Consider the following 24584-nt stretch of genomic DNA (forward strand, 5'->3'; position numbering starts at 1 on the left):
AGGCATTATCCACCAAATGTAACCTCCAAATCTCAGTCCAAACCATCTCAAACAAGCTTCATGTACGCCTCCAAATGAGTCAAAAACTATGTGTAAGATAAATCCAAATCAAGACTGGAATCAACGAGCCAAGTACCTCCTTTTGATGGCCAACTTTGAGCCTGAATGCCTTGTCTTTACTGGTCAGTTCTATTTCTTCTCTCTCTGAATTGTTATTTGTAGTAGCTAACACCCTCTCTGAAAGATGAAAGTGGGGTATGTTTGGATACAGTGATCTGCACTCGGGGTTGGGCTCCAGTGGGTGAGAGGACGTCATGGTGTGGTGATTTAAATAGGTGATCATGGTAGAATGTCCACTCGGGGGATAGCGCGGGCGGGAATGCACAGATGCGGCTCAGGCAGAGTGCATTCCGGTGACATAAGCACTGAGGATGATGTCAGAAAAGCACGCTAGGAAAGCTTACAGAAAGTCACACGCGGACCGGAATGCACGGATCGCGGATTGCGGATCACAGATTTTGGATTGGGTATTTGGATCGGAGCGGAAAAGACAGGGCTGGACTGCGGCGGACTACACATGTGGACTGGTAGCAGCGGCGCGTCAGCGGGTGAGCCTCAACAGCCAAAGCGGGTTCCACCAGCAGGTGAAACCGGGTTGGAGGCGGTGGCAAGAGACCAACTGGCGGGGGCTAGACAGAGGACGGTGGGAGGTCAAGCGTTGGAGATGAGCAGAGTCTGGGAGAGTGACAAGCGGAAGAGCGGGTGGAACTGGAGGACTAGTGTGGGATTGAGTGGGAACGGCAATGTGCGTGGAGGGAAGGACGGGAAAAAGGACTTACGGATTTCTCTTCTCTTTTCCTTATCCTATTATCCTATCATCTTAAGGATTACTCATTATTGTACTACAACTTAAGGACATACTAGAGTTATTAGGAGATATATTTGTGACCTTATCTCTACTTTCAGAGCTACTTGCGGATTCTGTGCTTACGGAGTGTGGAGATTTATTCACTTGCCGATTATTACACTATAGATCAGGCTCAGAGAGGAGTGCTGAAGGCTAGCGGATAGTAGCAGTGCGGAGCCAAGTTGCCGACAATCACACAGCCCGGACACTAATATTCTTGAAGAAGGCGGTTAGCGGACATTTTCCACCAACTAACAAGCTTTTATTCTCACAATTGGGGGTCTGGACGGGAACCCAAATTTGTGTTGTTATCTGATATTTGGGAACTAGATACACGCGGAAACGTTGAATGAACCCTTTGGAATACAAATTCTTCACTCCAGGTGACAAAGAAGCTCAGATCAGATCAGGTGGTTTGGACAGCGGAGACACGGTAACTGCGGAAAACGGAGAAGGCTCTTCCTCAAGACCAGCCAAAACACAATCGTGGTTGGGATCAGCAGGAGGACCAAGACTAGGACAATTATCCTTCTTGTCAGCGCGGAGTCAGTTTTCACCTAATCAGTCAATTGCGGCAAGGAGGCGACAGCTGTATCAGCGGAGCACTCTGAACGATAGACCGGGGGCGTCAACTGGAGGAATGTTGAGCGGAACTTACGGAGTTCGACCAGAGGAGACCAAAGACGAGATCATGGACAAAGCACCAGGTGGACCACGACCTGTGGCGCCTGCGCCGAGCGGAGCAAAGATACGGCCAAGGGATTATCCGCACCTCAAGTTTTCAGAGGCGGAGGTGGAGCGCTTTATCAACTGGTTTCAAGAGAGCAGCACTACAGGAAGGCCTGACGGATGCGGATAAAGCATACCAGGTGGTCAACTTCTTTCCGGAGGGCAAGGAATTGCGGGAAGTGGAGGACATGAAGGGGTTTGAGAAGAAGGATTGGACCAAGCTCAAGGAGGAGATACTTAAGCGGTGGGAAGACCGCGGACCTAGGTATCGGGAGAGCGACCTGGAGAAGGTGGATTTGGAACGGGCAGAAAAAGGCGGTTTTTGGACAAGAGCGGAGTACGTGTCCTACATTACCAGCTTCAATCAGGTTCTGTGGTATTTGGAGCGGAACAGGATAGTGACGGCCAACATGGGCACAACCAAGCGGATTTTCTTGAAGGGATTCAATGAAACATTCACGGAGAAGGTGCTGCGGGGTTCAATGGTTAAACCGCGACTTGGAGGGCCAAAACTTTTGCCCAGCATGAAGGAGCTATGGTCCGCCGTCAAGGCAGAACTCAAGGTGTTGGAGCTCATGAACAACAACCAAGGAGATGCGGTTGTGAGGGCAGAACCGGCTCTGCAGGCGCCGGTCATGGTCAAAGATGTGAGTGACCTGGCGGATACGCTGAAGGAGCTAAAACTGTTCATGCAGAAAGCGGCGCACAAGCAACCAAAGGAGCAACAGGCAGCCGCCCCCGCGGCTCCGCAGGCTGGCGGGATGCCTCCGTGGAGGCGAGGACCACCGGTGTGCGACTACTGTACGGAAACCGGCCATATGCGGAATCAGTGCGAGTACTTTGAAACAGATCGGGCGGCGGGAAATGTTTCTTTGTGGGGACACACTTTCTTTTGGCCAGATCGTACGTCAGTGGACGGACCGATTCCAAGGGATGTAGTGCGGGCCGGACAACCTTTGGCAAAGGGAAAAGAGGTGGAGGGAAAAGTGAACATTGGGATGGTCAAGGGCATGGTGTGGAAACCGCCGGCAGTGGCCAGCAGCATGAAGTGCGTACAGACGGGGGAAGTCTTCTTGGGGGAGCGCTTGGAAAAGATGGATTTGGATCTCGCTCCCGCGCCTAAATCTAGACCAGAGCCGGCCAAGCAGCTTGCGGTAGCTCCAGTGGCGGGTGGCAACAAGAAAAAGGCAGCAGAGGTTGCATGAAGAGCAATGGGCGCGGAAACCACAGTAGCCCTTACCTTGAGGGAGTTGGCGGAAATTTCCCCGGTGATGGCAGATGAGATGATTAGCGTGCTTAGAGAGGCGTCAGGGGAAAGGAAGCCCACAGCATTGGCCGTCACCACTAATGCAGAAACAGCGGAGTTTAAGTGTGCGGATTTCGGACACTCAATGGATTCACTTCCCATTCTACTGTCTACGGCCGTGTCCTGCCCACTTGGATACATGAGTATGAGGGTAGGAAACATCACAAAATGTGCCATGATCGACACGGGGTCCATTATCAATATTCTTCCGGTGGACTTGGCGACAGAGGCCAACTTGGTGTTGCAGAAAACAAACATCAAAATCTGCACAATGGGCGGGTTTACTTGCGAAGTAGACGGGATAGCGGAAGCGGAGACCGTGGAAGTAGCAAAAGTGGTGAAAAAGTTGTTGTTCTTGGTAACCAGGTCTCATGAAATCATTCTTGGTCAACCGGCTCTTTTTGCCTTCTGAGCGCAACTGTGCTTCTGCCCCGCTAGGCAAGAGGAAGTAATGCGGGTAGAAGCAACGGTGGGTAGTTACGGTATGGTTATTGTAACGGGTTTTCTCTTGTTACCGTTACCGTTAACCGTAACGGAAGTGCGTTACGATATTGCACACCCAGGATGTTTGGCATTTAACATCCATTACAATATCTGCCCGCACAGAGGGGCAGATATCAGACTGCATATGATCCAGAGGGGGACATTTGCCCCTCTTTATCTTGTTAACCGGTGGTTAACGCATTACGCTACTAGTAACGCAAGTAATGCACCAAAAAAATCAGGCCTGTTACAATACGGGCCCGGGGCTACAACTAGTTGTTACTAGTAGCGATAACACACAAGCACAGTAAAAGCAAGCGTTACGCTACACAGATAACGGCGGTTATTGTAGTGTATTGTAACTACCCACTGCTGGTAGAAGGGACGCACAGGAAGCAGTACGAGACAATCATCTGCCAGCCTCAAAGCCCTGATTGGGTGACAGAGGTGGGCCACGGGGCACCACATCACTGTGTGGAGCCTCCCGCGGAGGATTTTTAGTTGTTAGCCGAGCTATCCGGGCGGAGGAAGCTTTGACTCAGCTCGGACGGTCAACATTTAAGAAGCGGGAGGGTATTGGAAAAAGGACGGAGAGGCAGGTCAATACCAAAGTGAGCTTTCCATTGGCTGCATCTCTGAGTGTGGAAGGATCAAAGCACTACCACAGCGCCACTGTGGTGAGCTGCGACTCTGCGACAGGGACAAATGACAAGCAGGAAGCAGGAGTGGACAAGAGCGGGAAAGTTGGTGCGGAAATCGGGAACTGCGCGGCGGAGGCGAGCAGTGTACAAGTAAGTCCTCCCAAGTATGCACTCCCGAGTCGGTTGTCTACGAAACCCTACCATTGTGCCACGGTCGTGAGCGAGATGAGACGTCCGCGCAGGGGTTTGATTTTGGCCAGGACAATCGGCAACAACGGAGAAGCAAGAATGGGGCGAGTCAACGGCGGGAGGTACAAGCCGGTGGCAAAGAAAGTGCGGCCGCGGAATGTGGCAATGCCGTAGGAGCTCAACCCATCGCTGAGGGAGATCAAGTGTAGCCAGGATCCGTTCAAGACACCTTTACATTGGGTTCCGCCAAGGTTCAAACCAACGCAGCGGATTACGGCTGAGCGTATGGCTAGTCTCAATTTTGGGCCACCGGAATGGCTCCATGAGGAGGAGTTCCACCTGCTGGTGGAGGCCATTACGCTGCCGGAAAGGGTGTTGTTGTTTGGGCCAGAAGATCGGTGTTTACTCAAACGGTGTATTGGGGATCCTTATCAAATACCCACTGTTCTGCACAAGCCATGGCAGATACGGCCCATCCCTATAACGGCGGCGATTCACAGAGAGATGACGGAACTTGTGCGGGAACAGTTGCGGACGGGGTTGTATGAGCAATCATGCTCTAGCTACTCTAGCCCAATCTTTGCGGTAATTAAGCAGGATAAGAAGAGTCTGCGGATTGTGCACAACTTTCAACGGCTTAATTCTGTCACTATACGGGACGCTGGGTTACCGCCGCGCATAGAGTAGTTTATTGACACAATGGCGGGGTGGGTTTGCTATGGTCTGATGGACGTTATGGGCGGATATGAACAGCGGGAATTGCATACGGAGTCAAGGCCGCTGATGGTGTTCAAGATGCAATTGGGGCACTTGCAGCTTACCTGGCTTCCGCAGGGGGCTACAAACTTGGTGGCGGTGTGTAAGCTCTCAACAATGAGAGCTTCACTAGGCGAGGGACAAGGGGCAAGGACAAGGTTACGAGGACGAGGGCGAGGGCACAGGGCATGGAGAAGCTTCTAGAACCTCTGTTTGTATTGCAGGGGACAATGGAACTAGCTCGGGGGAAGTCTCAGTACTTCCCTCTATGTACAACTTTTAGGGAAGGAAGAAGGGAAGGGGAAAAGGGAAGAGAATAAAAAGGGGGAGTTTGCTCACCTAGCTTGGGGGAAGTCTCAGTACTAGCTAGGAGGGGCGGGGCGGAGGAGACTAAGTGGGGTGCTTGGTGTTGGTCCGTGATACTCCTGTGATACTTCCTGTGAGTACGCGGGAGTCGCGGCTCACATACCCCCCACCTATAAAAAATGGCAATGGGGCGAGTGTAGAGTTTGGTGTTCTGTTGGGAAGTTGTCCGGTTTTTGATATTTGAGCGAGTGGTCTGGCGGCCGTTTGAACCAGTGGTTTAGGCCGTGGACGTCGCGACTGGGTCTGTGGGGAGGTCGTATAATCTTGAGCCATGTGTTTTTTCATGGGTGTATGGTTGTGTTGGGGCCGCTGAACGTTAGTGGAAGCATTGAAACCAATCGGATAAATGTTGAAAGAAAGGAAAACAGGGAAATTGGAGGGGGTGTGGGCCGCAATCAGGGGAGCAGGTTGTGTTCTGACAGCGGGAGGGTGGGGCTCTGTATGTTGGCGGCGGTTAGTCGGACGTGTAGCTATCAGTCTTGGCGTCTTCACTGTAATGATGCGGCCTCGTAAGCCACGTCCCTTATGCAAGAGATGTAGAGTCTTGGGGGTTTTAGAGGGATCGCAAACATACCCCTCAATAGGACCCAGGACTGAGTTGGAGATAAGCTTGTTGAGTGACTCGTCAAACGCCTTGGATGCTTCGAATTTTTGGACCGCGGCGGCCTCAATGTCTTCTGTAATAAATTCTTCATCATCATCATACCCTTGAGTGACGATGTTGTCTAACTCCTGGATGGCTGCCGTCGTCGTGGTTGTCATGCTGGAGTACAAGTTGCTTGGTTTGTCCAAGACACCAGCTACTCCCGCTGGTTGGGAGGTTTCTCGACCGGCTGTGGTAGCGGGGCGGGGATCTGGGCCTTTTGCGGAGCTCCATGGCAGTGGGGGAGTATAGTTCGGTGGCTTTGGTGGCGCTATAAACAACGGGGGAAACTCAACCTTCCCTTGCGCCCAATTGTTTTGGCACGTCTTGTTCGGCGAGCCACAGTGGCCTCTGCACCAGTGGCAGCGGCCGATTGAGTCCAGGTAAGAGTCAAACTTCAGGATGTTGGCTTGTATCTTGTTGGGTAGCCCACCTGTTAGCCATTTGGCGAGACTCAGGTCCAAAATCAGTAGAGGGTTGGAGTTGTAATTTATCATACGTTGTAATGTACGGGCCCGCGTCTCGTATTGCGCGAAGGTCTCGGAGGCTTCCATCTTGAGAGACTGAATCTTTTCCTTAAGGCCCTGGCGCCAGCGTACCAGGAGCGCCGCGTTGAATAAGGTTTCTTTGAATTTGTCCCAGGACTTTTGGAGGAACTTCTTTGCTTTGTTGGAGTAGACCAATAAGAGGTTGGTCTCCTTGATGAGAGTACCGGTGATCCTGATCTTGTCAGCGGTGGCCATCACCTTCTTGGTGTCAAAGAAGATCTCCAAGCCCTGAATCCACGCTAGGAACGGTTTGGTTTCTTGGTAAGGGCCTATGTAGGTGGGGCCATTGGATGTGCGGAAACGTTGGAGGTTGATGTGGCCATCTGATGGGTTGGTCGGGCGCGGTGGGGCTGTTTGGTTGGATGTCGCGCAGATTAGAGCCTCCTGGAACCGAGCAAGTTGCTCCTCATTGGCCCTTGCTTGTTCCTCTGCGGCTTCTTGGGCCAATCAAAAGCGATCTGCGTCCGCCTTTGCACGTTCTTTGGCAGCTTCTTGTGCAGCTAGCGCCCTGGCATCCGCGGCTCGCTGCGCGTCGAGATTAGCTTGTTGGAGTTCCAGCATCGCACCTTGTAGCTGTGCGACAAAGGAGTTGTCCGTCGGGGGACTGGGGCCGGAAGTTGATGCTTGTGAGGCGTCAATTGGTGGCTTGTTGCCTGCGCCCGGTCTTCCTTTGTGGGACATGGCAGTTGGACGGGGGCCTGGGAAAGCGGTGTTTGGGGGTGTAGTTGGTTTTGGTGGAGGTTGAGGAGGTGGGGAGAGAGCTGGTAGTGCGGATAATAGCGGGTTAAAAGGTTTTGCCGGCGGTGGGGGCGGTTTAATAGTAGTTGGTTCGACAAGGGACCACGCTTGGATGATCAGAGGGGCGGTGCTGTCGGCCGAAAAGAAGGACATTGTTGGACTGCTCAGGAAGCTGATTGCTTGCGGGAGGTTTAAGGAGGTCGACAAGGATGGGGGGCAAGAGTGACTCTCAAGGTGGTTATGCGCCAGGGTTTGGATGGCCGTTGTAGCCGGTTGCGAGGTCGAGAGCGAGGTTTGCTGTGAGTTTGCCAATGTGATGGGCGGTACGTCGATGGGTTGAGATGTCTGACGCTGCTTTTCAGCCGCCGCGGCCGCTCTTTTGGCCTTATTGGCAGCATGTGTCACCGCTTCGGTGTCTGTCAATAGAAAGAGTTGATCTGCCAAAGTCGTGCATCTAGTGGACATGAAGCAATGACAAGGTAGCAGTGGTCAATGCAATAGGCAAGGCGAGGTGGAGGTTTGAGAAAAAAAAAGTGTAAGCTCTCAACAATGAGAGCTTCACTAGGCGAGGGACGAGGGGCGAGGACGAGGTTACTAGGACGAGGGCGAGGGCACGGGGCACGGAGCAGCTTCTAGAACCTCTTTTTGTATTGCAGGGGACAATGGAACTAGCTTGGGGGAAGTCTCAGTACTTCCCTGTAAGGACTCTGATGAGTCCTTCACTAAGGTGTCTTTGAAGAGGCACGGGACGGGTATGAAGCCGGAGAGTTCTAGCTCCAACGGATTGGGTGGATTACTAGTGTCAACAGAGAGTCGTCCGGTGATTCTCTTGTTAGTGTCTATCTACAACTGGTTGAGAAAAAGGGAGACTCTTACCTAGCGTCAACAGAGAGTTGTCCGGTGATTCTCTGCCGAGCTAGGTAAGGGCGGGGAGCAACTAAGTGTAGGGCGGAGGATGAAGTTGTGAAAGGGGGTGTGATACTCTTGTGAAGTGCGTGCAGGGCGCGGGCTTTACATTCTCCCCTCCTATAAGAGGAGAGAAAGAAGGAAAGAAAGAAAAAACAGGAGGGGAACAATTAGATGAAACGGGTCATTGGGAAGGGTGATCTTAGAATGTTCAAGAGTGGGGCGGGGCGCTTCTGCTGCTCAGATTGAATCTTCAAGACCAAACCTGATCTTGTTTCAGGTGCCTTCGGCTCCCAAGGTCAAAGAGGTAGGCAGCATGTCGTGGGAGGCGGAGCGGGGGGACATATATTACCAGTCAAGCAGAGAAGGAATACGGGGAAAGGAGAATGCACGGGAATGGTGATGGTGGCAGCCACATGGTTCTGTACACCAGGTTGGGCGTTGAAGGGTTGGCTTGTGACAATGTCAAGTTGACATCCTAAATTGCGTACATGACCACGTAAGCAACGTCCAGCGTGAAACTGGTGAAGCGAGCGGGCGGGGGGAAGAGAGGGGGGAACCCACTCAGTCTTGTCCACCAGTAAATTTTCAATACAGGGTTCATTGAAGGCGGGGTCCGCGTGATAATCGCCAGAAGTGGTGGTCGCTGCAAGGCTATGCTCTTCATAGCAGACCGGATTCTCGTTGGTGTCGTTGATGAAATCGGCATCAGATAGGGGGCGGCACCCGTCTGCCACGATCTCGTCAAGAGTAAGGCCTGCGAGCTTGGTTGATTGAACGACTCCATCAATCTTGGAGTATTGAGCAATAGCGCTTGCGGACAGGGCAGGGTATTTGTTGACTTCGTTGGTTAAGGTCGCCACCCCTGCTGGTTGTCCCACGGGTCAACCCGGCGCGGAGGACAGGGGTTTAGGTGGCGCCTGAAGGCTGGTCCAAGCCCAGGGTGCTGAGTAGTTGGGAGATTTAGGAGGGGTGACAAACGAGTTGGGGATCACAACACGGTTGCAGTTGCATGGTCCTGGGCACGTCCCCGCTGCGTTTCCGCAGTGTTTCTTGCAAAAGTGGCATTTGCCCACTGTATCCAAGTAGGCATGTATGCACCAAACAAAATTGGGGTCGCCTTGATTGTAGGAGGAAGGGGGAGGGGACAAGCCAGGGCAAAAACGGTGTCGTGGGAGGGTTTCGTAAAACAGGCTGCATTGTTGCTCAAAAACACTGTATTTGAAATCGGGGGCATCAAGGAGTTGCCACTCCTTGGCCTTAGCCTTGAGGTCTCGAGGCATCCCATAGACCACCAGCTCTGCCAAGTCGTGGTCGGATAGCGTTATGTTATCAAAATTGAGCATACTTTGTAGCGTGCAAGCTCGGGTGCTGTAAGCAATGAAAGACTTGGTGTCCTTCATTGCAATGTGTTGAATCCTCTCTTTGATGTTGCTTCTCCAGGACTGCGGGAGGGCGTATTTGAAAAGCCTGGCCTTAAAGGTGGCCCAGGGCTTGCCCATGCAGTTGTTGACCTTGGTGGCGTAGAAGGCAAGAAGGTTAGTCTCCTTGAGGAGGCTGCCAATGATGTGCAGTTTGTTGTTGTTGTTGGTCATGGCTTGTGTGGTGAAGTGGATCTGGACCCCGCAGATCCAGTTCAAAAAGGGCTCCACCTCCTGGAATGGACCCCGGAACTTGGGTCCGTCCGATTTGAACCGTTGCAGGTCAATGCGGTCTGATTTGGGTTCCGCTACAGCTGCCGAGGGAGAGGGCTCCGTTTTTACGCTTGAGCTGCCGATTAAGACCGATTCCAGCTTATCAAAATGAGAGTCGTTTAGCTTCAGTGCCGTTTGCAACTGGGTCTGAGTGGTTTTCTGGAGGGCCAACATGGCTGCCATCATCTCCTCGATGACCATGCCGCCTTGATTGTCTCCAGTTTTGGGATGTTGGTCGTTGGGGGAAGGCATGGTGGGATGTGCTGGGTTGTTCCACAGGGGGGTGTCAAGTTGGGCTTGTCTGCGGCGTTCTGTGTTAGCGGAATGGATAATTGCTTCGGGATCTGATATCGGTACGAGAGGGTCTTTATCCGACTGCCTTGTTGTCATGGAACGGCAACAAGTGAGGCGTGGGTGGGACGGGGCAAGACAAAACAGAACGTAGTGGAACGGGGCGGGACTGGGCGGGACCGGGAGGGACGGGGCAGTAAGTTTCTCGTTTGGTCGTTACTTGTTGAGGAGCGGAACGGTATGGGAAGAAGAGAAAAGAAAAAAAATGTTGTTGGAGTAGAAAAAAAAAGTGTAAGGACTCTGATGAGTCCTTCACTAAGGTGTCTTTGAAGGGGCACGGGAAGGGCACAAAGCCAGAGAGTTCTAGCTCCAACGGATCGGGTGGATTACTAGCGTCAACAGAGAGTTGTCCGGTGATTCTCTTGTTAGTGTCTATCTACAACTGGTTGAGAAAAAGGGAGACTCTTACCTAGCGTCAACAGAGAGTTGTCCGGTGATTCTCTGCCAAGCTAGGTAAGGGCGGGGAGCAACTAAGTGTAGGGAAGAGGATGAGGTAGTGAAAGGGGGTGTGATACTCTTGTGAAGTGCGTGCAGGGCAAGGGCTTTACATTCCCTCTATGTACAATGTTTGGGGAAGGAAGAAGGGAAGGGGAAAAGGGAAGAGAAGGAAAAGGGGGAGTTTGCTCACCTAGCTTGGGGGAAGTCTCAGTACTTCCTTGCCAAGCTAGGAGGGGCGGGGCGGAGGAGACTAAGTGGGGTGCTTGGTGTTGGTCCGTGATACTTCCTGTGAGTACGCGGGAGTCGCGGCTCACACGGTGTGTCAGGCACAGATGTCCTGGATCCTTCAGGATGAGTTACCCCGCGTGACGCAGATATTTATTGACGATGCGGCCGTGAAGGGACCAAGGGGTGACTACGGCGGAGCGGCGTTGGTGGAAAATCCTAACATTCGCCGGTTTATCTGGGAGTACGCGGTGGCCCTGGAGCGGGTTCTGTTTTGGATTGAGGAAGCGGGCCTTATGGTTTCAGGGAAGAAGTTTGCGGTTTGCGTGCCGGCGCTGGAGTTCCTTGGGCACGAGGTGTCTCAAGACGGGTGGCGGGTCGCGGAGCCAAAGTGGAACAAGATACTGGACTGGCCAAAACCACGGACGGCGCCTCATGTTTTGTGCGCATGTTCATCAAGAGGTTTGCAGAAATTGGGAGTCTGATGCAGAGGTTGACACGCAAGAATGCGGAATGGAACTGGACCCAAGAATGCGACAAGGCGTTTGCAATGCTGAAGGACATAGTAGGCAGAAAGATCTTGTTACAGGAACTCAACCATGATGGCGGCGGACTCAAGTGAGTTTGGTGCAGGCGGAGTACTCACCCAGGAAGAAGACGGGAAGGATTGGCCCGTGCTGTATGAATTGTTGACGTTTACGTATGTGGAATCACAATATTCTCAACCAAAGCTGGGACTGTGCGGAGTGGCAAAAATTGTGTGGAGATTGCAACACATACTTTGGGGCGTCTATTCCAAATTACTGGTCGATGCGGATGATCAACTGTCCGTCGTTGCCTAATGCCCCTATGACACATTGGGTGGCATTCTTGCAGTTGTTTTCTTTTGAAGTGGTGCACGTGCCAGGTAAAGCGTTCACGTTACCGGACGCGCTTTCCCGCATTCCACTGGGCAATTAAGAGGATTGATTTGCGTTGGCGGAGCAGCTGGACGTGGAGCCACAAATTCTTGATGTGCAAAACGCTGGCAATGTGATTGTGAAGGAGGGCAGAGGCTTGCCAGTGAAGCAGACGGCTAGGTACGAGTACTTGGTGGCTTTCTTGAAGAGTCTTCGCTACCCTGCGGGAATTGGGGCGACAGTGCAGCGCTGGATCAAGCAGAAAGCGGTGAATTTCTTTGTGCATGAGGGCCAGCTGTGGCGTCGGAGCACTCCGGTGCACCTGGTGGTAGTAACGCGGCGCATTGATCAGGAGGCTGTCCTGCGGAGCTTACACAAGGAGTTGGGCCACTGAGGCAAAGCGGAAACCAAACAACGCGTCCAGTCACGGCTTTGGTGGCCGGGTATCATGAGGAGCGTGCGGCAATTGGTTTGGAGTTGCAAGCAATGCCAAAGGCGTAGTCTGCGTCTGCCTAAAGATATTGGGAAACCTACGGAAACGGACATGCTCTTCAGTAGGATATCCATGGACGCGGTGCACATTAAGGAAGGGAAATTCAAGTCTGCCTTGGCCATCAAGTTATTGTATATTGTGTTTGGGGGTGTGACCAATGGGGTGAGCTGTAGTTTCACAAGACGTTTGTTCTGTGAAAGCGAGTTGAGGTGGGGATGGATGAGTCCCTAGTGACAAGGGTGAAAGCGCAGCGCAGCGTGAAGCGCAGCGGTTTTGGTGGCCGCTGCGCTGCGCTGAAAGTAGCGGCCCCGCCCGCTGCGCTACCGCTTTTTGGGTCTGGAAAGAAGCGGGGACCCGCTACTTTCAGCGGTAGCGCAGCGGAACCATTGCTGCGCTGGCGCTTTTTAAGCTGGCCGCGTAGCGCTCCCCCGCTGCCAGCCAAAAAAGCGCAGCGCAGCGCGACGCGCAGCTTGTTTGGTGGCCGCTGCGCGGCGCTGAAAGGAGCGGCCCCGCCCGCTGCGCTACCGCTTTTTGGGTTGGGGAAAAAGCGGGGCCCCGCTATTTGCAGCGGTAGCGCAGCGGGACTGGCGCTGCGCTACCGCTTTTTGGGCTGACCGCGCAGCGGTTCTCCGCTGCGCTGCGCTAAAAGACCGCTTTTTTGTAGCGCAGCGCAGCGTTTCAGCCTTGCTAGTGAGTCCCTCGGAGTCCCTACATGTAGGGCTCAAGGTCAATATTTAGGGACGGCCGTAAATTTTTGACACAAATAGCGCCCCCGGTGGGTCGGGTTGAGGTGGTAAACTCCTGAAAATTCCAACTAGGGCCCCGATTTAGGGCCCGCGGTAAAAATGCTTTGAGTAGCTGGATGATTTCGGCGTAGGCGTCCTTGTTGTATTTGACATACAGCTTGAAGTTGTCCTTGTCCTTCTTGGGGTTGGGAATAGCAACAGTATTATTGACGACCTTAAGATACTTAAGTTTGTGAATCTTTGCTTCGATTGGGAGAAGCCAAAGCGCATAGTTCTTGTTGGTGAGGAGGATCTTTGTTTCGCGGACGAGCAATTCCGATGACATATGAGAGGAAGTTGAGGAGTGAAGGCTGCGCAAGACTGTTAATCGTGTTGGGCTTTGAACTCAAACTGACTATACACAAGAATGAGCAATTTTGTCTTTGCTCGAGAGGGGGGGCAGTGAGGAGGAAAGCTCACCGGATGCGGTTCTGATGGGGCGCAAGTGAGAAGAAGGAAGAACCAATGGGGGCTTGATTGCTAGTAGGAGGCTACTACTCAATGGAAAGAAAGAAAGCATATCACAGGATTGGTCACAACATGTCACATTCAAGGCGTGCGCACACTTTGAGATATAATCAGTGTAACATAAAAGTATTGGTCAGGTCTACTCAGGGATCAAGGTCACAAGGAGATCAAGAAAGGAAACATGACATGAGACAAAAGACTATCAAGAGAGGGTGGAGAGCTTGGAAGTGTGTGACCAAGGAATCAATGACATGGTGAATGAGGTAGAAGCAAGAAGACAGAAATCCAACACAGGGTGTAAGGGTCACATGGACCCTCACTAAGAATGATGGGAAAAGGCGCTCGGGACGGGGCTTAGAAGCCGGGAACGTTTCTAGGTCCAATCAGTGGGCTGTATTTCTTTGGGGGATCTAGCCGGGAGAGATGGGAAAACAAGAATCTCTCTGTTGAGTACAACCAGGAATAATATGAAGAGAAAGAAATAAGGAAACTCTTACCTAGCCGGGAGAGATGGGAAAACAAGAATCTCTACCGGCTAGGATGTGGACAGGAAGCGGAACTAAGTATACGGGCCGGGGAGTCTTGTGACACTCCTTGTGAAACCCTAGTGTGCGCAGGGGCTTCACAGTCTCCCCCCCCCCCCCTATAAAATGGCGGGAGCGATGGACTGAAGGGAGGGAGAGAGCGACAATCTTCTGTCTGAGAGGCTGCTGTCTGGTAAGGGTTATTCCAGAAGGGGCAGATTCTTGGCAAGGCATATTGAAGGTCGTGTGGGTTGGCTTGTTGGAAATGGTCAGTGAGTCTGGAGAAGATGGAATGGGGAAAACAAAAAAGGTAGGAACAGGAAGGTGTACCGGCATGATCATCGCCATTTCAATCTGAGGCGGAGGGGACAAGGTGCTTGCGGCTTGGGAGTAAAGGGGATACCTCCTCGGTGCCTGTGGCTTCTGAAGAATCGACCGGGCTATTCAAGAAGTCCAGCAGGGATTCTGGATAAGGGGTGGTGCTGGCGTCTGTGGTTTGGATGGCGGCAAAGGAAAGGAGGTCGGAGGTCGCATCTGTCTTGTTGTTGTTGGAGATGAGGGAATCTTCTTTATCTTCTTTGATGTATTGGAGTGGGTCGTCGCCGTAGTTAAGTGCCTCCGCCTCTAAGTGGCACTCAATCGCTGAGACAGAGGAAACAAAAGTATGATTGTGAGCAGGGACCTCGTTAGTGACTCCCGCGACACCGGCCAGACGGCTTGTTGGGCGACCCGCGGTCGGGAGGGTTGGTTTGCTGTTGGCTGGCCCTTGCGCGCTGCTCCAGGCCCGTGGCGCAACATAGTCAATTGGCTTGGGAGGGGGGAATGTGCATCTTTGTTCTGTCGGGTGGTCCGGGACACGCTCCTGCGGCGTTGCCACAGTATTGCTTACAATAATGGCATTTCCCGACGCTGTCGAGATAAGAGAAAAGTCGCCAAAGGTAAGTGTTGCTATCCCCGACGTTCTGGGGGTTTTGTACTGAAGAATAATGAGAGGAAGCAGGACGGGTGCGGGGCATGTCGACGTAAAATTCATTCATTCGATTCTCAAAGCCGCCATAGGTGAAGGGTTTCTCTGTAAGAACTCTGAACTCCCTAGCTTTCACTTGTAAGGCCTGGGGCAATCCCAGTACAATAAATTCCGCAAAGTCATAGTCTTCAAATGATGAGGTCTCATAATTCACTAGATTCTGGAGTGTGCGTGCGCGGTTGCTGTATTCTGGGAAGGTCTCGGAAGGAAGCATCTCGAGTCGCACAATTGAATGACGGATCTGTGCGCGCCAATCCTCAGGCAGGCAAAATTCAAAAAGTCTTGCTTTGAAGTCGTCCCACAACTTCCCGTCGTATTTAGGCGATTCGTTTTTGTAAAAAGCTAACAGGTTTGAATCTGTGATGAGCGCCCCAAGAAGGAGGCGCTTGTTGTCCGAATGCTTAACTCCCTTAGTGGAGTAAAAATTAGTAACTCCCCACATCCAAGTGAGAAACGGTTCCACTTGTTGGATGGGGCCTTTAAACTGAGGTCCATCGGCAGTACGAAAGCGGGTGCAATCAATCCAACCCTCTTCTAAGGCAGGCGGAGGGGTTTCTTGTTTAACTGCGACGGCTTTCTTGAGTGCGCGGATGCGCTCTCTATCATTGCAACGTTGTTCAGCGAAGCGTTCTGCGTCCTGCCGGCGTTGCTCTTTGGACTGGACTCTGGCTCGCTCTGCTGCCAACTGGGCGTTGTGAAACTGTTTGGCGGAGGTCTGCTGTATCGCCATCAGCGCCTCAAGGTAATCTTCGAGAGTCTTGGGTGTAGGTCTGTCTTGAGGACCCGATTGATTTGAGGGGCCGCCAGGGTTCTGCATTGTATCAGAGGTGACAAGAGGGGCCGGAATCAAGGGGGTAAGGTTAGGGGATAAGTCTTGTTGGTTGAGTGTAGTAGGAAGAGGGGTCGCGGCAACGCTGCAACCAATGCGATGCAAGTATTGTGCATCGGGCTGTATCACATCAATTTGCATTGCATATACACTGCATTGGTATCGCATTGGCCCACCAATGCAATGCAGGCTTTTTGAAAAGTATGGCCAATGTGATGCACATCTTTTAGGGCTGGTGCATTGGCTTGCCTGATGCGATGCACGGGCTGATACATTGGCTGGTATCAGTCATACATGTCTAAATAGGGTTTAAATGGGTGTAACCCTTTCCATGTCTATCTCCGCTACTGGGGATATTGGTGTGGATATCAGTCCTCCATCCTTGGCACCCCCACCCCCCAGGCTGCCACTGACAGAAATGACATGATCTCGCACATCGGCCTCTCCACGGCCATCCCGTCCACCATCCCGTCAAAGCAACCAAATCATCACAACAGTCAAGTCTCATGGAAATTACATTTGGCCGGATAATGACAGTCGACAATCGCTAGCAAAACAAACTCGAGATGACACTACCAAATCTGACAATGACCAGAATGACAAGGATGAAGAGGCCCCAGCCACCCAGTCCCACAGACCTCCCAAAAAATCAGCCCCTTCACACTCATCATCTCAAGTTGTTTACAAACAAACTAAGCAAAAATCAAAAAAAAAAAAAAAAAAAAAAAACAGATTGTCAATGTCAACTCCTCCGATCCCGATGCCAACATCTCCATTATGGACATGACCCAGGACTCAGACAACGTAATTCAAAGGTCAAGAAACTCAGCAAAAAAATTTGAGGTGTGGGCACGGACGGCTTTGACAATGTGAATGATTACTTTGAGTCTCCAAAACGTGAACATGGAAAAGTAAGTCATCCCACTTTAACTTCTATTGTCATTAGAATACTATGTTAGAGAAGTTTAATGTCTATGTTTTCTGTTTGTAGCCTGATGGGCCCAAGAACCTCTACACCTGCAAATGGTGCGCAAAGGTCTATAAGAAGGGCAAAAATACTCAACACAACTTGAAGCTGCACCAAGACGGAAACTTGAATCAAGTGGCCTGCCCTGCAGGAAACGCGCGATCTTTTCTGGTGCAAACCTGCCAATCACTCCAAAAGAACAAGCGGCCGCCAATAGGGAGAAGGATGTGGATTCCAGTGTCATGACAAAATTCTTAAAAACGACCTCATTCGACAACCGTACCTTGAACCAGATTGTGGTCATGTGGCTCATCCATTCTTCCCTCCCATGGATGCAAATCAAAGATCGACTTCTGGGGATCACATCCGACTATGCTTGCAACGGCATCATACTCTACTCTCGTACTTGGGCTGCGGATGAGGCGCATTGGCTGTACTTAAACTTGCAGGCCAAGGTGTTGGCCACCCTACAGGTAAGCTGACTTACTTCTTATTCTTCCTTTTGATGCGTTCTGACCTCCTCTTACATCTTGGATTAGTCTGTACCATCCAAAATGACCCTGATCCACGACGTGTGGACAACCAAAGGCAACCGGCAAGCGTTCCTTGGGATTGCAGTGACTTATATCAATGAGGATTGGGTCTTCCGGGTATCCCACTTGTCTCTCAAGTATATATCTTGGACACACAAGGGCAAATACCTTGCTTTACCCTTTTCCAATATTGTGATCAAGTCATTGCTTCACCAAAAGATAAGTTTCATTTTCTTCTTCTTGATTTCTAAAGGATGCTCATTTTGTTTTGTTCTATTTATAATTACATTATAGCCCAAACCACCGACTCCGGCTCAAATAACCAAACCATGACTGCCGAGGTAGATTGCATTGTTCTGAAGGAAACCAATACCAACATGGACCTCACCAACAATCACATCTGATGTTTTTGCCACAAGATTGCCTTGATCCTCACTGCCGGCCTCAAAGCCATCGATGTGGGAACCAATGGCTTGACTGAGAACAAAAGAGGCGCTCTTGAATTCATCCCCAAACTGGGGACTATAGCCAAGGCAAGAACGCACATATTTTGCTACATGTAGCTTTGTAGCTTTGCAATTTAGCGAAATTGAGTGCCGCTAAACTAAAGCTAAATTGTAGCTACCCTCGCGCTGCAATTACAGCTACGGGGAGGCCACTCAAATTTTTTATTTTTTTAATCGCTAGATGGTAGCGCCTATTAGCGCCCAAACCGCTACGCTTCAGCTGTTCTTAGCGCGCTAAGCGCTAACGTAACGTGTAATTTATAAGCATGATCCGCTAACTTAGCGGCTACGTTAGCAGGGAGCAGACAAGATAAAAAAAAGGCAAGACAGCCTGGAAATTTTGAATTCTAATATTGCACAAGTGAGATTGGATTGAACGAGTGACATGAGGTGAGATCAAGAGAGAAGAAAATTTGGTACTTGTACATAAATTGGGAAGAGACACTATTTCTCTGGATCTCCAACATGTGTAATCTTATTGGCTTTTTTTTGTTGATAAGGTTGCCAACATGCGTAGCAAATTTTGCATTAGCTTCAGCTGCGTCAAGAACAATCTGGCAATCAGTGAAATCACCCCCGGCCTTCACCCCTTTTTGCAACCAGATGTGGCTGCTGACGCATTGCTCGATGGTCGCTGCACATAGGGCACTCCTACCGGTTCCACACACATCAGCCGCTGCTGAGAACAATAAAAAAAATCAAGCTGAGACCGTAAGAGTTCTACCAGCAATTAGCAAGCGTTTGATTTGGTGCTGGCAAAGCTGGCCAGAAATGTGCAAGAGTGGTTGTTGTATCATTATTTTAACTGCGCATTTGAAATGGTAGCGTGCTGCGTTAGGTTTGCACTGCAGTGAATGAACCGCTACTGCAAATGCGTAATAGATTGCCCGCTAATTTGAACGCAGTAGAATTTTTAGCGCCTCAAAAAGCTACAACGCTAAATTACAATTTTTTTAGCGTTAGCAAGGGCCAATCCGCTAAGCTACAAAGGGGGGCTGGGAAGTGTAGCGGGAAGAGCGCTACGTTAGCGCTAGAATTAGCGTTTTTCAGCTACAGCTAACGCTAAGAGCAAAAACTGTTGGCGGGAAACCGCTAAGCTACACTTGTAGCGGCGCTAATGTAATTTAGCGTAATATGTGCGGTCTTGGCCAAGGCCTGCAAGGTGGCGGATCCGACTGACACTCCTGGATTGGTGCCTGACAATGACAAACCCAAACTCCAACGCATGATCCGCACCATGCTATTAGAAACATCCACCTATCTCAATGAAGCCTTGGACTGTGATGCAGTCATCCTAGCCACAATGTTGAACCCTGCCTATTGGTTATCAATCTTCCACGTTTGGTTTCCCTCTTCCAAAACCCGCGCACAAAGAATACTCCAACATCACTACAACAAACGGAAGGCGTCATTTGAAGCTGCATTGGGCTCAAAGACAGCCTCAAGCCCTCTGGTTGAAGCCAGTACCCAGCCTGACAAACATTGTTGACCAGGACGGAACATTGATTTTTTCCCAGAGGCTGTTGAGACACCCCCGGACAACGAGTTGGCTACTTACCTTTCGGGCAAGTTCAAACTCCCAGCTGATCAAGGAGAGCAATGTCTCAAGTGGTGGAAGGTACGGTTTTTCTCTTTAATCTTAACATCCTGCTCCAGAACCCTTACTGAACAAACTACATCCTTTGTACCTATCAGGAACATCAACTCGAGTTCCCAGTCTTGGCCTCAATGGCCAAAGACTACCTTGCTTGCTCAGCCACCTCAGCAACGGTGGAATGATGCTTCTCGGCAGCCACTGATGTTTGTGGACGCGACCAAGGCAGTTTGGCTGCAAGGACAATCAAGCGAGGTGTAAGTTCACACCAGTGGTTGAAACAAGGATATGAAGCAGACGGCGATTTGGCTTCAGCTCAGAGGGTAGTCAACCTTGCTGCGGAAGAAGAGCAGGCCAAAAAACGCAGACCAGCCAAAGCGGCCACTGAGAACGCTGGAAAGGGCAAAAACAAGTAGTCCCTTCCCCTATATGATGTATTTACTTTTTTTTTCTCCATTTCTTGACCTGATCCCGTCTCCCTGTCCGTTTACCTGCAACTCAAAGTTAAAAAAAAATCCCCCCCGATGCCCCAGATACTGCATCGGTATCGCATCGGCTAACCGATGCAATGCATACTTTCTGAGATCAATGTATTGGCCCAACCGATGCAATGCATTGCTCGCATCGGCCAGCCAATGCGATGCACGATTGTGCAGATGCCATGTATCGGCAAGCCGATGCAATGCACTGTATAGGCCGATACACGCATTGCATCGCATTGGTTGCAGCGTTGGTCGCGGTTGCTAAAGCTAATCGATTCGCTGCGGCGAGCGCGTCTAGTCTGGCCCTTTGTCGGGCTGTTCGGAGAATTTTTTCCGGGTCTGTGATGGGGAGAAGGGGGCCTGAATTGTTATTCCTTGTTGTCATGAGCCCCAACGGGGTTTCAAGTCTTGGGTCGGAAGGTCAGACAAAAGTCCTGGGAAGTAGGACGGAGCGGCGAGTTAAATAAAACGAGCTTGGAGATTGAGATTGAGGACGACCAGCCGAGATTGCTGGAGATAGGACGACCAGCCGAGATTGCTGGGGGTAGGACGACCAGCCGAGGTTGCTGGAGATAGGACGAGGACGACCAGCCGAGATTGCTGGAGATAGGACGACCAGCCGAGTTGCTGGAGACTGTAGGGAGACCAGCCAAGAGTGCTGGGAATACGGAGACTTGGAGACCAGGCGGAGCTCCTGGAGGTTCAAAAGCGATAAGACCAGGCTTCACTGGCAGTAGGGATGGACCGGTCGATTATTTTGTCACGACAGCGGTTTTGATTGGATCGAGAAAAAAAAAAGTGTAAGGGTCCGGTGGACCCTCACTAAGAATGATGGGAAAAGGCGCTCGGGACGGGGCTAAGAAGCCGGGAACGTTTCTAGGTCCAATCGGTGGGCTGTATTTCTTTGGGGGATCTAGCCGGGAGAGATGGGAAAACAAGAATCTCTCTGTTGAGTACAACCAGGAATAACATGAGGAGAAAGAAATAAGGAAACTCTTACCTAGCCGGGAGAGATGGGAAAACAAGAATCTCTACCGGCTAGGACGTGGGCAGGAAGCGGAACTAAGCATACGGGCCGGGGAGTCTTGTGATACTCCTTGTGAAACCCTAGTGTGCGCGGGGGCTTCACACAGGGGCCTTAGCATAAAAAGGCAAGGATTATTGTCATTTCTCTCAGGCAAATTTCACCGATAAGGCAGGGACTGAGTTAAGTGTGGGTGTGCTGCAACTCCCAGGGGCTCCGTCCGCGGCGACCCCGACCACACCATCCTCCGCCTAGTTCGCCAGACGCCTCAAAGACGCGGTGGGCCCAGCCGCCCACCGGGGCGCCCCCGGACCCTCTCGACCATCTACTTGCGTGGTGGTACCAACACACAATCAAGGGAGGAGAAACCGAGCAGCCGGCAAGATCTCTCCCCGTGTTGGATCCTCCTGGGGGCCTCACAACGGCACACATTACACACCAACAACAGCACCAAAAAAAAAAAAAACCCACGACAGGTGCAGGCAAGGAGGACATGGCCATAACAGGACCGCGAGGAAGCGAGAGGAGGACAGGTGAGGGAAGAGGCCCTGATAGTTGCATAGCGCGACAGTGCGAGAGAAAGCGGATGCTAAACATATATATGTGTTGTGTGGATAAGGATAGATCAGGCTTGCGTGCGGGAGTAGCAGAGCACCGTCTCTGGATAGACACGCATGAGCAGAGAGCCTCTCTGAATCGTTTTTCTGGGGCGGGGAGGAGGCGCGGGTGGATAGCAGGGATCAGGGCATTAATATGGTGGGCATCGCGAGAGAGGAAAAAGAGAAAGATAGTGATAGGGGAGAAGAAGCGGCTTGGGCGGGGGCGGACGGCAAGCTTTACATGCATGTGTGTGTGTGTGTGTGAAATATATCTGAGCAGGGGTGCGGGTGGCTAGCTCTTCCTGCGGCCCGAGCCGCGGACTTTTTTGAAGTAGTACTGGAACACGCGCCGAGAAGTCAGCAGGCGATCGGAGCGCGAGGGGTGATGGAGAGGACGAGTACCTGTTTGGAGACGGTCTGGGTGTGCCTGACGTGTCGGACGTACGGCTGCAGGTTCAGGCGCCGCTCGTCGTCGGAGTCGTGTTGGGGCTGGTAGTACCACAGGGCTTCGAGGGGCTCGCCGGACGCGTCCTACGCACACAAAGACACGAGGGAAGCGATGAGCGAGGCAGAAAGAGAGAGGGGGGGGGGGGGGGGGGGGGGGGGGGGACGGACCTTGAGCCCGTCGTTGGAGACGCAGCCGAACATGCCCGAGCCGTCGGGGCGCCAATGGGCGCGAAGGGTCTCGAGGATGACGGGGCGACAAGCGAGAACGATGCGGTCGGTTTTGAAGTCGGAGGCGGGGGCGACGAAGTCGGGGGCGGGGGAGCGGTCGGAGGGCCCGGCCTCGCTGGCGGGGTAGCGGACGGGGGAGGGTTTGAAAGCGAAGGGCTTGGTATCGTCGGGCGGGGGCTCGTCGGGGGAGGGGTAGAGGGAGGGGAGCGGCGCGGAGAGACACTCGCGCTCCTTCTTGCGCCCGAGTGCGAGCTCGTCGGCGATGGAGTGGTTGAGGGGCGGGGGAGGGCGGGGGGAGTCGCGGGAGTCGAGGGGCTCGGGGAGCAGGCCGAGGACGGCTTCGGCCAGGGAGGGCTGGGTGTCGAGGACGGCGCGGATGAGCTCGGTGGTGCTGACGGTGGCCCGGGAGGAGAAGACGACGGCGGAGGCGATGAGGCCGAGCAGGTCGAGGTCCATGGCCTCCATCACGCCGCGCACGCCGCGCTCGCGCTCCTCGCCGGTCGGGGGTAGTCCGTCGGTGGTCTGCCGGTCGTAGGGGGGCGAGGGGATCGGGGAGAGACAGAGCTTCTTGGCCGGCGGCGGGCTGATGATGGGTCGGTCGGGTGGGAGCTTGGATGTGTCTTCGACGGCCGCACTGGTGGCGGGGGACGATGAGGATGATGGCGATGAGGATGGTGATGGGTCTGGCTTACAGGGTAATGGTTGTTGCTGCTGTTTGGAGGCGGCGATGAGGGGGGAGTTTGATGAGCCGGGCAGCTTTCGTTTGCCGGCTCGGTTGGTGGTGGTGGTGGTGGTGGTGGTGGTGGTGGTAGGGGGGTGCTTGGGACTTGTGCTGCTCGGGAGGGCGTTCGGGCGTGCGCGTGCGCGCTGGAGGCTGTGGTCGTCGATCTTGACGTAGCACTCGACCTTCTTGCCGCCGTAGAAGCCGAGCTCGATCTGCTCGCCGTCGCGGCGCTCGAGCTCGACGCCGGCGCTGGAGCCCTCCTCGAAGCGCTCGCCGTCGACCATCAGCCCGTTCTGGCCCTTGACGACGATCCGGATGTTGAGTCCGCCGAGCGGGGGGGCGATGAGCGTGCAGAGACAGTGTGTGCGGGAGGCGTGTGTGAAGGACTTGGGCAGGGTGATGGGCAGGATGGCTGTCTTGGGGGCGATCTCGCTGGCGAGCGATGGGATGTCGGGCTTGCGGCCGAAGACGAGGCAGTGTCCGGGCTGGATGGGGATGCGGATGGGGGGGGACGGGGGGCGCTTGTGCCTGGGTGGCTTGGGTGCATGGGATTGGGTGGTCGTTGGGGATGAGTGGGGGATGGGTGTTGGGCTGAGCAGCTGGGTTGCTGGGGATGAGTTGGGGGGTCGTTTGGGGGCGAGGGTGTGGGCTGGCTGGGCGAGGCGGTCGAGCGACTGGAGCATGTGCGAGCGTGCGGGTGGGTGGCTGGGGGTGGGGGTGGTTGGTGGGGTGGTGGTTGGTGGCGGGAGTGCTGGAGTGCGGGCAGCGGACACAGCCAGCAGGGGGTGGGCCAGTCCCCCCGAGAACCCCCCGAACACACCCCCCCGCCCCATTTCAAATCTCGATCACACAAACTCAGCCCACACGAATCTGCTAGCTTAACACAAGCCCCTCGTTTCAGAGGGAGGCGGGTGAAACACCGCCGGGCGCCTCTCGCGGAGCGAGCCTCTGAAAGAGGGGCTTGTGGGGTATCCCTGACTTTTGGCGTGAGCGGTTTTCAAATTTAGGTGGGAGGAATTTGCCTCCGCTTGTTCCCTATCTTGCAGAGGGAATTTCCCGAGGCCTGTTACACCAATTGAAAGGCCTACATCCGGCCCTTCCCATGCCCAAGCATGGATAAAACTCAGCAAACCATCCGGTGGCCATGGCCCTTTGAAGTTTTACATTTTTGAGACGAGTGACCGGCAGATTGTTCAGGGCTTGCACTGTATGAAGCCCGCCAGTCGGATGCATTCCATCCTTGCATAAATAGCTGTACCCTACCTGTACGGCTCCTATTTCCATATCATGGCCTTGCTGGGCCTCATCACAGTCATAAAGGCATCGGGACCTCTGGGAACTGGATACGAGATAGCCCTATCAAACCAAATCACATTCACCGGAGGTCATTGGGTCCTCTTTGAACTAGATAGCAGCTTAATCACTGTCTCAAGGCCTTCGGAACCTTTTGGAAAAGGATGGATCCATGTGTATCTATCCAAAACAGTCCATGCACGTACCGGGACATCTCGCTTCTAGGTGCCACTGCCTATGGA

At 52.8% G+C, this 24584-nt stretch overlaps 1 protein-coding gene across 1 annotated transcript; it reads right to left on the reverse strand.

Moving 5' to 3' along the window:
• Window positions 1-21942: 21942 nt before the first annotated feature.
• Window positions 21943-23732, reverse strand: PtA15_1A896 (uncharacterized protein; the record flags this gene model as incomplete). The annotated part of the gene is made up of 3 exons (XM_053165970.1): window positions 21943-21987; window positions 22053-22181; window positions 22266-23732. 3 exons carry the CDS (start codon window positions 23730-23732, stop codon window positions 21943-21945), a joined length of 1641 nt encoding a protein of 546 aa, XP_053017109.1.
• Window positions 23733-24584: the final 852 nt, after the last annotated feature.

The sequence above is a fragment of the Puccinia triticina genome, chromosome 1A, assembly GCF_026914185.1.
Source record: "Puccinia triticina chromosome 1A, complete sequence".
NCBI classification, from domain to species: Eukaryota; Fungi; Basidiomycota; class Pucciniomycetes; order Pucciniales; family Pucciniaceae; genus Puccinia; species Puccinia triticina.